The sequence below is a fragment of the Saccopteryx leptura genome, chromosome 11 (genome assembly GCF_036850995.1).
Source record: "Saccopteryx leptura isolate mSacLep1 chromosome 11, mSacLep1_pri_phased_curated, whole genome shotgun sequence".
NCBI classification, from domain to species: domain Eukaryota; kingdom Metazoa; phylum Chordata; class Mammalia; order Chiroptera; family Emballonuridae; genus Saccopteryx; species Saccopteryx leptura.
The window spans coordinates 14,865,150-14,880,279 of NC_089513.1; the positions used below are offsets into that span (position 1 = coordinate 14,865,150).

Consider the following 15,130-nt stretch of genomic DNA (forward strand, 5'->3'; position numbering starts at 1 on the left):
GGCATATTTTATCCCTTCACAGTCATTTTCAAATATTCCCTAATTTTTGTGAGCAAGGTATATACTACACTTAACTCTTGTTAGAAGAATCCCAACAGAGCTTCATTCTTTGGAGTTTAAAAATATTTTTATGAGACAAAAATTATTGTCTAAGAGTAATTACTGTAAATGTTATAATCCTTATAAAATAGATTCAACCCCTCCCCCGCAAAATGTTACGTTACCAGGAAAATGTTTCAGCTTAAATTACCATATGAAAAGGCAAAAGGGCCGTATGGCCCACACATTCTACAACTGGAGGTCAATGTTAAGATTTAGAGGTCACGGCTGGACACTTCCTTCCTATGGAGAAATTACCATATGTCATGCACAAGCATCTTCAAATTAATCCCACTTCTTTCTTCTGTCATTGAACAGCAAGAGGTTTGGGCTCCTGAACAGATTAAGCTTTGTCTGCTGAATGAGATGTTTGCTTTTCATGCAGTGAAGTTCTTTTGTAACTACAGGACAGCTGCATGAAAACAACTTTTCATAATTTCCACACGAATGCACCATAATGTCAATCAGGCACGTGTGAGGCCAACAGCAGACCGAAAGGAAACCTAGGAGCAGTAATAAAAACCAGCAAATCCAAGTCCTTAAACCCTAAGAAGCATACCTTGCATACATAAAAGTTTTAACTGGGAAAGCATTTTTTTTGGTATAATAGACCTGGTTTTTGGTCCTTATGAAATTAGAATTATTTTACAATGGTATGCTTATAAAAAGGAGAGTGCTACTCTTCATTGCGTATTTCACAAGTTCTAATATCCTGCTCACAAAAATTAGGGGATATTTCAAAATGAAGTGATAAGAAAAAGAATGTGACTTTTTTATTAAATAAGAACATCAGAAAAACAAACGACAAGTCAAAGAAAGTTGTTTGATTACACAAATGATACGCAAAATGAACTTTTATTTCATTGGTGAAAATGCACTACACAAAAAGCTGGAAGTACTGAATATCTGCACATTCCTGATGCCCTAACTTTTGTGAGCAGTTCCATTATAGTTCCATTATAAAGTCATCTTACAAAGAAACCCCAAATATTTCTATATTCCATTGTTATTATCTTTCCATTTTTAAAAATCATTTTAAGTGATAAATTCAGTTATTATACCCTAGAAAGTATTCACTTCCTCATGCCAGAAGTTGGTAAGCTTTGGTGGCAAGGAGCAAATTGTCATGTTTTAGCTTCTTGCCACCAAAACTGTTGAGCAAGTGCCTCTGGTGGTTTCCAATAGTTGAAACATTTCTGTAATTTCACTTTTTTAAAAAAGGGAGAAGTTATTATTATCCCAGAAAGATTACCAACTCTAATTTTAGTCTTCATTTTGAGAGGACACTCCAATGAGAGGGTGAGGAAATTCAACAGAAGTAAATAAAAGCTTAGGGCTAAGTTATCATTGCCTAACCTAGCTCATATTAGTGGGGTTAAACTACACTGTTTCCTCTCAGTCACAAGTCTAAAGGGAGCTATAAATGCTACCGGCAAAGCTGCTAGAATGTTTTATATAATAAAATAAAATACTGTTTAATGTAAGTAACTATTTTTAATGAGAGAAATAAACATTCTGTGTATCATATTTCTGAAGTCCTGTTTAAATGACATAGAGAAAAAGCTATTTATACTTTAATAAATTCGGTGGGCACTAAAAATCAAGGCAAAAACTATATATAATAGAAACCAAGGAATCAGATCTACTATGTTTTAAAGATCTCTACATCACTACTCAAAATAACATTATTCAGACTATGTCATAACTGATACTGCAGAATCTGTAACAATTTTCATAATTAATTGACAATATTAAAATTAAATGCTGCTAGAGCTTTTAAAATATGTTCCATATATAGAAAAATCAGCAATAGAAACAAGAACAGAGTCCCACTTCCAAAATAAAGAGCTCAAAATATAATGACAAATAATACAGCTGAAGAAGTTACATGTAGAACTGAACATCAAAGGTCAACACCATAAAACATAAGCAAACATTTTCTCTCTCTCTCTCTCTCTTTCTTTCTCTCTCTCACTTTCTCTCTCTTTCTTTCTTTTTTTATTCAATGAGAGGTAGGGAAGCGAAGACAGACTCCCGCATGCACCCTGACTGGGACCCACCCAGCATGCCCACTAGCGGGCGATGCTCTGTCCATCTGGGGTATTACTCTGTTGCTCAGCAACTGAGCTCTTCTTAGTGCCTGAGGTAGAGGCCATTAAGCCTTCCTCAGTGCCTGGGGCCAACATGCTCCTGACTCCTATGCTAGTTATGGACATATTGACTCTAGAGCTTATAGGTTCATAAGTGAAGAAAAATGAATATATGTCCTTTTCCTTTGAGCTTCCAAAACAGACCAACGTTATAAGTATTTTTTTTTAAAAGAAAAGGCACACAAGTTCAAACACAGCGTTTTAAGGGTTTGCAGGTGCATCCACTGACCTGATATATGTACTCCAAGGTTTTTGATCTAGACCTTACAAAAGAATGGTGAGATACTATTGGTCAATTTATGTAATGATTCCTAATATAACATAACAATGACTGCTGCTTACTTCTCAGTTTAGACAACCTAAATTGAATCCACTTTTGAAACATAAAATTGCTTAGACTCGCTTCCATACATCCGACTGCGTAAAGATGCAAGTACTAACCAAGATATGGTCACAGTCGAGAGAAGCAACAGAGACACAGACCTAAGTCATGTGCCATGAGATGACTGAACTGATCAAGAGAAGTACCTTTGTCAGAATGTAAAATGGCTTAGAGCTTTGGGTAGATGTAGGGCTCTTTGACCATAAACATAAATTTAGCTGTTTGACATTTTTGATGCCTTTCTCAAGTGAGATGTTTTAAAAACTATAAAATCAAGTATCTAACAAATAAAAACTATCTCTATCAAAAAAGTGCACCACTGTCAGTAAGTGTTGCTTATTGGAAAACACTAAATGAGTAAGCCAACTATTAGACAAAATAATTTTCTTGTGAAGAAATTATTTTCCAATAAAATATCCTGATATTGATTATGAAAAAGTATGTTAGCTAAACAATTTACATCTGTGGTAGTCAACCTGGTCCTTACTGCCCACTAGTGGGCATTCCAGCTTTCATGGTGGGCAGTAGCAGAACAACCAAAGTATAAATAAAAAGATAGATTTAACTATAGTAAGTTGTTTTATAAAGATTTATTCTGCCAAATTTAGTGAAAATCCGACATAAAGTACTTGGTAAGTAATTATTATTATATGCTTTAACTTGCTGTAACTCTGCTTTATAAATTTTATAAAGTAAAGTGACTTCCCTACTTTATAAATCACCATTACTGTGGAACCGGTGGGCGGTTAGAAAATTTTACTACTGAGATACAAAAGTGAGCGGTAGGTATAAAAAGGCTGACTACCCCTGATCTACATCTTTTTCATTCTCTGACCCAAATGCCTATGAAAGGTCCAGTACCCAGCTAAAGCCTTTACTCCATATAGACTGTTTTGTAGCTGAACAAGTGTTAGCCAGCATGAAAGTGACAGTTTATTGAAAAGGAGCATATTCATGTTTGCAGTTCAACTTGAAGAATGGATTGTGAGTCAACATGCACTGTGTAGGAGTCAGGAAAAAAAAGCACAAGGAAAGAGGAAGATGTCCAAAGAAAACCAAGGTAAGAAAAGTCAGAGTAGACGAGAGTATCTTCTAAGTACTGAACTGAGTCAGGAGACTCAGAGCTTTTGTCTGTAGCTTTTATTACTTCTTACCCTCAATTGGTTGTGCATGCTCACGTGTTATCTACTAGATGTATATAAACTACTCAGGAGAATATCAACCAGACTAAACTCTCTAACATCCACAAAAGAGATGTGTGGAGAATAAAAAGTGCTTAACAAAACTTGATGAAAGAGATCGTTAAGCCATATTTTCATTTCAATATCCAAAGAGAAAGTGGGTTTCATGATGCCATCCTACTAACTCTCAGTAGAGATTGCTAACCTTCATTCCCTTCAAGGACAAGCATCTGTGCTGTCCCAATGGAAATTCCTAAATCCACTGCCTTAGGTAAATGTTCTAGGAAAAGATTAAATTTTCCATGCCTTCTTCACTGCTCTCAGAACTCGACACTTTCTGAAAGAAGCAACAATAAAGCATTCCAACTTTACCATCCCCCAACCTGTCCAGGAGAGCAAATTCAATGCCGTAATGGCGGTCAGGTATGTAGCACCTCATAGCAATGTCACAAATTATTCTGGATCACTAGTATCTGCTATGATTATACAGGGAGAAAAATGCCATCCAAGAAGAAACATCAACTGCAAAGAATGATAATGAAGATAATGATGACAAATAATATCTCTAATAAGCACAGATTTTAAATGAAGCTTTAAACTAACTAATGCAGGGAAGGATGCTTGGCCACTGCTTTGCATTGTATAATCAAAAAGATATTTTCAGTGGATTTAGATCTAGAGTTAAAAGATGTTGGCTATATCCTAATTACACTATCTGTACTCTAACCATGTCTCATAGCTGTGTGGGCCTGCTTCCATTTCTCTCTGAAATAATACTCTAAACATATTAAAACTATATAACATAAAGAATTTTTACTTTATAAGGTAATAGTATATTTGGGATATTTTCAACGCAAAAAGAGAAGAACTTCTACTGCTGGTCAAGATGGAGCAACACATTTACACATTTATAATCCCATCTAAAACAACTCGGTGGGGAAAAAAAAGCAAAATACATAAAACAATGGTTCTAAGCCACAGGACCTCAAGATGGACTGAGAGTCGGGGAGACAAGGTGAGCCCTGTGGTGGCCCCAGCTTATTGCCATGAGCGAGTCTCTAGGATAAGACACAGGAAAGGGGGACTTGAGGATGAGCCCAGCAGTTTCCCTGAGTTGAGAAGACAGAGCAGAGAGTCTCAGGAAACTAGGGCAGCTAGAATTCACAGGACAGAGAGAAGAGTGTTACAGAGATTCAAGTTCTTAGAGGCCCACATCAAATATTCAGCAGGGTACTGACCAGTGCGTGTATGTTAGGAAGCTACGAGAGGCTGAAGAAACGGCCTCTCAGAGAGCCAGAAACAGCGCCTGCTCCCACCAGCTTGACTGTAAAATTCATAATCCATGGGGTACTAGACAAAGTACTCAGGAAGGGCTTCCCTTAGCAATGGGAAATAATTAGCTTTAGACAAGAAACAGCATTTCAAACCCACCTAGCAAATCATAAAAGCAATACAATATTACCCATCTTTGTTACGTTAGCCATTTTTTAAAATTTATTTTTATTTAATTAATTGTGTTTATATAGATTCTAGGGTCACCCCAAATGCACTCCCTCCCCCATATTCCCCTCAACATCTCCCTTGCCCCCCTCCCCACAGCACCCTCCCACATTAGCCATTTTGATGGATGTATATTCACCTTTAACTTAGGAAAACATGTTATCTGCTGAAACTGAAGATAAATATATGCAGAAATCCTACTTTTAGTTCCATACACAACAGAGATGCTTATAATGTACAATACGGTTCAAACACAAAAATATTCAGAGCAGATTTATGAAAACCAAACTTTGGAAATAATGCAAATGTCTATTGACAGTATGAATGGATGAATAAACTGTGGTCCAGTCATTCAACAGAACACTATACAGCAATAAAAATGAACAATGAAAATGAGCTAGCCACAGTCTAATGCAACATTATTGATAAATCCCAAGAAGTCAAACGCAAAAGAATACATCCTCCGTGCTTGAATGAATTCATATACAGTTCAAAACATGGGCAAGCTGAAGTATAGTGCTTAGGGATCGAAACTTCGGGGGCGCTACTACAAGGAAAGAGAACGTGATTTCCTAAAGCTTGAGGCAGGTGCCTCCGGAAGCGGAAGGCGTGCCCGCGAAGGGGCTGCGCAGGAGGCTCCTGGAGCCCTGGCTGCGCTCTGCTGCTTGTCCAAGGACGTCGTCACAAAGGGGATTAGCTTGTAAAAATCCCTGAGCTACAGACTAGTTCTGTACATTTTTCAGTAAGTATATTTCATACACAAGTATAAAAAGTTATATAACCCAAACTTTTAACTTTCAGACAAGTTACTATAAACTATAAAATAATGATATAAGGTCAATGTGAAGACTGATGAACGAGAGGGCGGAGCGACCTTGGGGAGTTGGCAGGAAGGATGGGAGTGGTGTAGATTGTGAGAGCTTATCTTCCATAACGAGAAGCCAACAGACCCTGCCTGGAACTGAAACTCAAGCCCACCGCTTAGGGATGCTAGAATACATACCGAATAATCAGCTGAGAGAATAAGTACTTGTCCCAGGAAAGAGGACAACTATAGATAAGAAGTTGGAGGCCTATGGTTTACCCAGCAAATTTTGTAGGTTTATTGACTCTTTAAAACCTAGAGAGATTTAAGAATGTAGAATTTTAAATCTTAAAAAAAAAAACCCTAAAGAAAAAAGAACACCCTAAAATGTCATCCTTGACAAGCAGAACCTTCATCACCCCATCTCGTTTACTTCAATTCTACCACCTTCTGAAATCCACAGCTCTGAGGAAGGCAAGCTCTCTAAGTGGAAGTGACTCTCCTTCACCTTAAGGCTCACCCGTCAGCCTTAAAATGAGTATAAAAGATAATAAGGGAAGAGAAACCCAACCTCTCTTCTTCTATCCCCTCGTGAAAAACAAAGCTACAGACAAAAGTTAAGAGATATAATGATTTAAATAAAAAGAAAGGATTTCCACTTGTGGACTACAATGCATGGCCTCCTGGCACATGGCTAGAGTACAGAAACGTGAATTTAAACATTTCTAAATGTAGTTAAACAACAGGTATAACTTGTAAACTCAAGCTACATAATTACGGCACCAGTGTGTCAAGTTAAGGTGCCCCTAATGCATAAAAATTAGGCCAAAGACAGTACAATAAAATTATGTGAAATATGCTCATTTATCAGTTTCTAAATAAATCTGATTTATTTTTAACTGACATCTTAATTATGTATATTTACATCTGGAATATAACAACTTTTCTCTCTTTTAACAATCTGAGACAAACAAAATGTTATGATTATACATTAGCTGTGCCCCCTCAATGTCTAGAGCTGAAATGTCATGTCAATTGCTTAAGAAGATTTAATTTTACCTTGTTTAATTTGTCCTTGCACAATATTTCTGGAAGGTGGAGGAGAACCCCGTGCCTTAGAAAGGTCAGGGGTGCTTGGTCGAGGGGGCCTTTAAAAAGAAGAAAACACGTGTGTATATATTCATATTTTCATATTTCCAGAGTCATTTAAAATACTGCACTTTCTAATTCCAAGTGAATCACAAAAGGAACACACATAGAACATTTTAAATTTACTGTTCAAAAAAGATGAGGATCTTTTTGTCTGTTTTGTACCTATTAATACTTTCTATTTCAAATTTTAGTATAGGAAATTAAATAGTTAGCAAATAGCAAGAAAGAATTACACATCTACAATTTATGCTTTATACTAGTTTAACAAATATTTATAAACACTTGAACATACTACCGGTGAGAAATTGCATAATTAGCACACTGTTGTTCAATATTAGCATGCTAAGGTTAGAGCTTACTCATATCACTGGTCTAAATAAATTCATGGAACAATACTTTTGAGTTTAAAAGAATTCAGACCTAAAATCTGAAAAAGATAACACGGCATTAAGAAACCCTGGATGCTAGAGGCAAACTGTCTCATGTTGGGTGCTGGGTCTACCACTCACTATTGTGTGACCTTGGACCAGTTACTTAACCTCTCTGGTCTCAGTGCTCTTATCTGTAATAAAACATTATAAAAGTACCTACCTTATAGGGTTAGTACCTATAAGTACCTGAGATAGTACCTGTGAAATGCTTACATCAGAGCCAAATACAAGGTAAGTGCAGCTTAAGTGTTCGTTAGATTAAAAAAAAACTTAATATGGTCAACTTGCACTAAAGTATAATAAAATCACAGTTAAAAAGTAGCCTTCATGACTTCTGGAAAACAGGAAATAACAATTCAGGTTAAGTATTCTGGAAATATTAAAATAGTACTCTCCTGCACTAAAAAATGTTGTTTTCTCTTTTCCCATTGAAAAATTTTGACTATACTTCTCACAAAATTCTGAAAACAATCACTGAACACATATTATTCATTACATAAGGTTCACAATGAAGATTAGCATTTAACCAAATATACGTTTTGCATTAAATGTTGGTGCAAACTTTAAGTAGATTCAATTATAAGATTATATTTGCTGAAATGCTAGCCTATAATTTATTGCAGCTAAACTGTAACCTATTCACTCATTCCAAATTTTTAAAAAATATCTAGTCAGTATGTCTGAGTACAGATAAAAATATACAATTTCATGTTTTAAATCATGCATACCGTGTTTTAAAATTTAAAGGGGAACACTGAGATGACACAAAAATGCTGAAATGAGTAAAACAAAAAAAATGATAATAAACAGTGACAAAAATAAAACAGGTCTTTTTTTTGGGAAACTTAAAAATGAAATCAAGCTATCAAGGTCACACCTGGTAGGGCCCTTCTTCATATGGTCACCAATGAAAGTTGCATTGGTCATGCTCATTAGGGTATTTGCCAAAGATATGACGGACAGGAGATGTTGCGTGGTGACTGCTCGAGACACTCCGTATGTGCCCTTCCCCACGCCCTCAGCTGCTGGAAGCTTCCTTTCTGCATCTGCTTTCCCGTGTGACAGTTTCCGCACCCGATTATAACCGGGAAGCATCAGCGACATGTGGCCTCCCCGGGACAAGAGGCCAAACGACACCGGGCAGTGGGGTTTCAGCATCCCCAGGCGACCCAGGCAGACCTCATCCAGAACTTCATTCAGGCCCCAGGCATGAAGGCAGGACATGAACAGTTTCGCAGTGTCCATAGTTAAATTGTATTCTAACAGGGTCAGCGGCTTCGACTTGCTGGCCCGATACTCGGGATCACTGTCCTCCCTCCTCTGCCTCGCGGCCTCCTCATCCTCCTCTTCGTCGTCCAGGAGGTGCTCCTTGATGTTCTCCCTGATGGTCTCCTTCACTTGCTGGAAGAGGACGGCGGCACGTTTCCCGGCCAGGAAGGAGCCCCCTTTGTCGGAGCGGCCGGACGCTTTCTGCAGATTCTCCGGCGAGATCAGTGCGGTGTTCGGCCTGGAGGCCTCCTCCGTCAGGAGCTGAATGATCAGCGCTTCCACGTCAAAGAAGAGCACGTGCACGTCCGGGTCCATCAGGTTCGTCTTGATTGCTTGAACCATCAGGGAGTTATGAGAATATTTAGGTAAGTTTCCCTGCAACACATATTTTTAAAGGATGGTTATACTATTAAGTGGGTTTTTGTTTGTTTGTTTTTAAATTTATTTATTTATTTATTTTTAAAGATTTTTATTCAATTTTCAGAGAGGGGAGAGATAGAGAGAGAAGGGGGAGGAGCAGGAAGCATCAACTCCCATAAGTGCCTTGACCAGGCAAGCCCAGGGTTTCAAATCGGCAACCTCAGTGTTCCAAGTCGACGCTTTATCCCAGTGCTCCACCACAGGTCAGGCACTATTAAGTGTTTAATTGAGCCCTGGCCGGTTGGCTCAGTGGTAGAACATCGGCCTAGCGTGAAGAAGTCCCGGGTTCGATTCCTGGCCAGGGCACACAGGAGAAGCGCCCATCTGCCTCTCCACCCCTCCCCCTCTCCTTCCTCTCTGTCTCTCTCTTCCCCTCCCGCAGCGAGGCTCCATTGGAGCAAAGATGGCCCGGGTGCTGGGGATGGCTCCTTGGCCTCTGCCCCAGGCGTTAGAGTGGCTCTGGTCGCAAAAGAGCGATGCCCCTTGCCCCGGAGGGGCAGAGCATCGCCCCCTGGTGGGCAGAGCGTCGCCCCCTGGTGGGCGTGCCGGGTGGATCCCGGTCGGGCACATGTGGGAGTCTGTCTGTCTCTCCCCGTTTCCAGCTTCAGAAAAATACAAAAAAAAAAAATGTGTTTAATTGCATACATTCATTAAGAAACAATAAACAAAGGAATTTAAACATGAAGCTGTTTTTCAAGTACCTGTATCAATAAAGTGAGCCGCTAACTTAGCCAATCTGCAGCACGTAGACGTGCACTTAGAACTTTATGCTGAAATAATTATAAAGTCATCAATTCACTTTTAAGAAAGAAGGAAATAAAAGTTTATTATTGAAGCCAGGAGTCTTTTTGGTCATTGAACAGATTAAATTTGGTTTCAGTAACATAGGTAAATTCTGTCTCTGAGAATGAACTGTTGTTCATCTCTCCCTGTTCACAGACTCCTTTTCCTCAACAGAGAACACGTTCAATTCTACTTAGATTCTACTTAGATTTTACAGAACAGTCTTATCCTTGACCATGACCCCTCTTCTATGTACCTCTATCCCCATCTACTTTCCCTTTTAGCTAAATGTATGAAAACTAGTAGACTAACCCAGTGAAAACTTCTCCATCCCTCTCCTCCTTAAACTCTCTGCAGTACCTGGCGTTGTTCTTGCCAAAAGAGCAAGTATAAATGAAAAGCATAAAAAGCCACCTCTTCAGCTTCCCAGAGGGACACCTTCCTGGTGAGCCTTCGAATTCTGGCTGCCCTTCTCAGCCAGCTGCCCTGACAGGGCATTCTTCCTCCCACATTACAACCACCGCCTATATGCAGGCAGCTCCCTGAATTCAATCATCACCCAGACCAGTCTTCTAAGAAGGTTCCATCCTGTATGTCCAGCTGCTTGTATTCGGATGTCCCACAGAACCTCACGTCCACGTATCCTAATCTCCACTTCCCCACGAAACGTGCTGTGCCTCTCAGAGCATCAGCTGAGGTCCCTCCTCTTGCTTTCTGTCCTCTTATCATTACCACCACATCCGGACCACAAACAGGCTTCCCTGCCCCGGTCTCCCTCCTTCCTCCAACCCGACCTCCACAGAGCCACAGACTTCTTTCTGAGGCACAAATCTAATCATGCCGTTCTTCTGCCAAAGAACTGCCTTGATCGTGGTTACTGAGTGAAAGTACAACATTGTTAAGAACTAAATCAAAATATAGGTGAACATATCTAATCTCAAGGTAAGAAAAAAACTTTTCAGTACAGTATAGTTAAAGCAAAACACACAAATAGATATAACACATAGACACAAACGACTGTGGTGACGGCCAGAGGGAAGGGGCGGGGTCACTGGCGGGGGGGGGGGGGCGGGGGGGGCAAAGGGGGAATGGGGCTGGGAAGAGACTGGCAAGGGCGCACGATGTTCTTTGGTTGAGTTGTACACTTGAAACCTGTATGGTTCTGTGAGCCGATGACACCCCAATAAATTTAATTAAAAATAAAAACAAAATAATAGAGACAGCAGAGCAAAAAAAAAAAAAAAGAAATAATTAGGAATAAAATGTGCCAGAAATAGAAATGATGAAGAGTTATAATCTATATAACTATTCTTTAAAAATCAATAAGAAAAATAAAAGGAAAAAATACCATAAAAGTCAAGGACAATTCACAATAAAAGAAACTTATATAGTCTATAAATTTAGGGGGAAACCTGGTCAAACCAGTTGTCAAGGAATGGAGGTTAAAATAACAGCAAGATACCGTTTTACAAAATTAACAAATGGGAGACACTAAAAAGTACGTAGCCAGGAGCACAATAAAAGTCACAGACACTCACTGCAGGCATGACTTTAAATATCAGCCTCTGGCAGAGTGATTTGGCGAAATGTATCGTGAGCCCTTAAGATTGTTTGATCCAGTGCCTTTATTCCTAGAATCCTATTCTAAAGAGTCAGAAATGCAGACAAGGATTTATGGGCAAAGGTGTTCAGTGAAACAGTATCTGTTATTTTAAATTGAAAACAATTTATATAATCTGACAAGGAAAAAACAGGTAAATACTTTAAGCAGAACCATATAATGGAATAAATATTGCAGTCGCTACAAATCATACTTTCTGGGCACATTTATAACCAAATGGCAAAATGCCAATGCTCCAATTTTAGGACAACAATTACGTATGTGTGCATGTACATGCCCACACAGATTATGGTTCTGATTTCATTTATTTAAAGCATATATATATGTGTATATATATATATATAAAATATGTGTGTATGTATATACATATATAAGCATGGTGAGAAACACTGTTAAGAAATAGATGAAATTTAATTATGTTTTGTGATGAAATTATAAAAGATTTTCATTTTCTTCATATTTAATATTTATAATCAATGTATATTATTTTCCAAATTTGAATGTAAAGCTGATGAATAAAATGCAAAATCCATCAGTACAACGTTCAAGGCCCACGATGGTTTGAAACCAAATACTTCCCCAGCTTCAACAAACAGGCTCTAGCGCCACCACCGTGGTTCCTCTACCGTGAACTCTCTATGTATTCCTTTACCCAGCATGATATTCCTTGCTCTACTCCAGTCCCTTCTCTTCCATCAAGACCCTAATTCTCCCAAGGAAAGTTAGTCCCCAATGAATCCAGCCCCATAACATTTTATTTCTACGATACAACATGAATTCGTACGTCTTGACTGTAGTTGCGTAATTAGGCCATGTTGGTATTTACACTGTCGTGTACTGTATGGGCACTGCCTATGTCCTACTCATCTCGGCAAGCCCTAAGCCTATCAGAGTACTTGGTAGAATGAACAAAGAACATTATGAAAAAATCTTTATAAAAGTATTTTAAATCCCTCAATTCTTCTATCATAAAATAATAACAAAATTCCCTTAACAGGTCTCTTTTCTGTCTCAATTCTCCTCCCATCTGTGTTTCTTTCTAGTTTAAGAGATTTCGATTCCATTTTGTAACCCCAGGATAAAAATATTGCAAAGTATGACATTCTCCAAAATATATCACTGCCTATGCCTCCAAATTCATCTCGAACTACAACCCCTGTATCTTCTATTGTAACGAAGTCAGCCACTTGCCAGGGCCACTTGCTCCAGGCGTTGGCACCTTTGCGTTGCCTGTGCCAGCAACGCCAGCATGACGTGGCCCTTGAAGCCTCCCCCCACCCACCACGCAGGCTGTGCTCCTGCAGCCAGCCAGAAGGATCTCAGGTTGCTGCTCTTCCAAGATTTATTTCCAGAATCTTGCCTTCTTTGTATAAATCTCTGCTCTGAATTGAATGAATGATATTTAAAGTAAGGTAGAAAATACATACAATAGCTAAAGAACTTTAGGTGCATAAGTAATAAATAAATGTACACTACATAAAACACAAAGTAAAAAAAATAAGTCAAGAGTTTTTGGGTTTCATTCCTCTATTTAATTCACTCATATCACATTCACTGATGTTTGTGCAAGACACTGTAGCCACAAAGGTAAGCAAGATGGTTTTTCTGGTCATGACACTCAAAACAGTTAACCAGTGACACGTAAGAGAGGTATGACACTGTGGTGTGAATGGGGCTGTAATTAAAGGAGATTACAAGATAGGGGGTAGAGGTGGAAAGGGGCAACTCCACTTTGGGTGACCGGGAAGACCCTCCCAGGGGGGTCACATGAGCTAGGAAAGGGCACTCCAGGCAGAAAGACAATGGATGTGAAAAAGGATAAAGGCAAGACACATCTCAGGATGGACGCTGATGGAACCACGGTGACCATGAGGAAGAATGTAGCAAAGGCTCACAGCTTGCTGAGAGAGTGAAGGTCCGTCAGGGCTTCTGACCGGCAGCTGCAGGCTCGGGGCACCTGCAGGCTCGGGGCACCTGCAGGCTCGGGGCACCTGCAGGCTCAGGACAGCTGCAGGCTCAGGGCAGCTGCAGGCTCGGGGCATCTGCAGGCTCGGGGCATCTGCAGGCTCGGGGCACCTGCAGGCTCGGGGCATCTGCAGGCTCGGGGCACCTGCAGGCTCAGGGACCCACATCTGCAGGCTCAGGGCACCTGCAGGCTCAGGGAGTCACATCTGCAGGGTCGGGGCAGCCGCGGGCCAGGGACAGCTGTGGGCTCGGGGCACCTGCAGGCTCAGGGACCCGCATCTGCAGGCTCAGGGCAGCTGCAGGGTCGAGGACCCACATCTGCAGGCTCGGGGCAGCCGCGGGCCCGGGACAGCTGTGGGCTCGGGGCATCTGCAGCAGCTGCTGCACTCAGCACCATCAGAGGTGCTTCTTGGACTACAGGTTCCTGGGCCCGACATCCCAACTGGTTCTGTTTCTCTGGGTATGGGTCAGAACCTGTCTAATCATTACCCCAGATGACTATGCAGTCAAGTTCAAGACCTCCTGTCTAAAGACGTCAATGAGGCAACTAATACGAGCAATTTTAATTCTATAAATGTTTATTCACCGGCAACACTGGCTGAAAAGCAGCACGAGTATGAACTGGGGAGAGACAGAAGTCATCAGGGGAGGGAAGGTACAAGCATGCGACAGTGCTGACCATCAGTGTCTCCATCAGTAGGTGAGGTCATTCCAGTAAAGATTACAAAGAGAAAGAGAGACGATCTCCCCCAAAGACTGTGAAATCAAAGATGTTTGGTCAAGAAGTGACTGGAGCAGCAGGAACGGCCTGAAGACATCAGAAGGCAGAAGCAAGGACACACACCAGTCGCCTGTCACGCTCTCTCCTCCGACATCAACCACAATGTGCCCCTACCCATGCCCTCCGACCTGCCGGATGTCTGGGTCTGCCGGGAGGTGTGCTGGCAACAGCCCGTGTGCTCGGACAAGGGAAAGGCTATCTCGTGTCTGGTGCCACGACATCAGGATGTGATCGTGCGTACTTCTCTTATCACAGCCGCTCACACCCTGCGACTGATTGTGTCACTGTGGCAAAAACCGTACTAATAGCAGCCACAGTCAGAAAAAGAGAGGGTAAAAGAAGAAGAAAAAGAAACACACACACACACAATGAAAGCAGACGAGAAGAGAATAAGATCAAAAGAAGGGAGAGAAATTGACTCAGCACCAAGTCCTATACACAAACTGTCATCTCTGACATCGCCAAGTCCGGCACATGACTCAAAATGCCTGACAACGGACTTTACCAACTTAATAAATAAGGTCTCGTTACAACAGAGTACACTAGCGGGCAAAGCTGTGAGGGTAGGATTTCGGCTGCTTCCACGGAGAT

At 40.5% G+C, this 15,130-nt stretch overlaps 1 protein-coding gene across 2 annotated transcripts in view; it reads right to left on the minus strand.

The window, feature by feature from the left end:
• The window catches only part of WDR7 (WD repeat domain 7), a 307,399-nt gene that overhangs the window by 212,011 nt on the left and 80,258 nt on the right, over positions 1-15,130 (minus strand). For both annotated transcript variants that reach the window (XM_066353645.1, XM_066353646.1), the window contains exons 15-16: positions 8,578-9,344; positions 7,177-7,265 (exon numbers count right to left, since the gene is read on the minus strand). In XM_066353645.1, the coding sequence (XP_066209742.1) occupies positions 7,177-7,265; positions 8,578-9,344 (856 nt within the window). The remainder of the gene's footprint in view (positions 1-7,176; positions 7,266-8,577; positions 9,345-15,130) is intronic.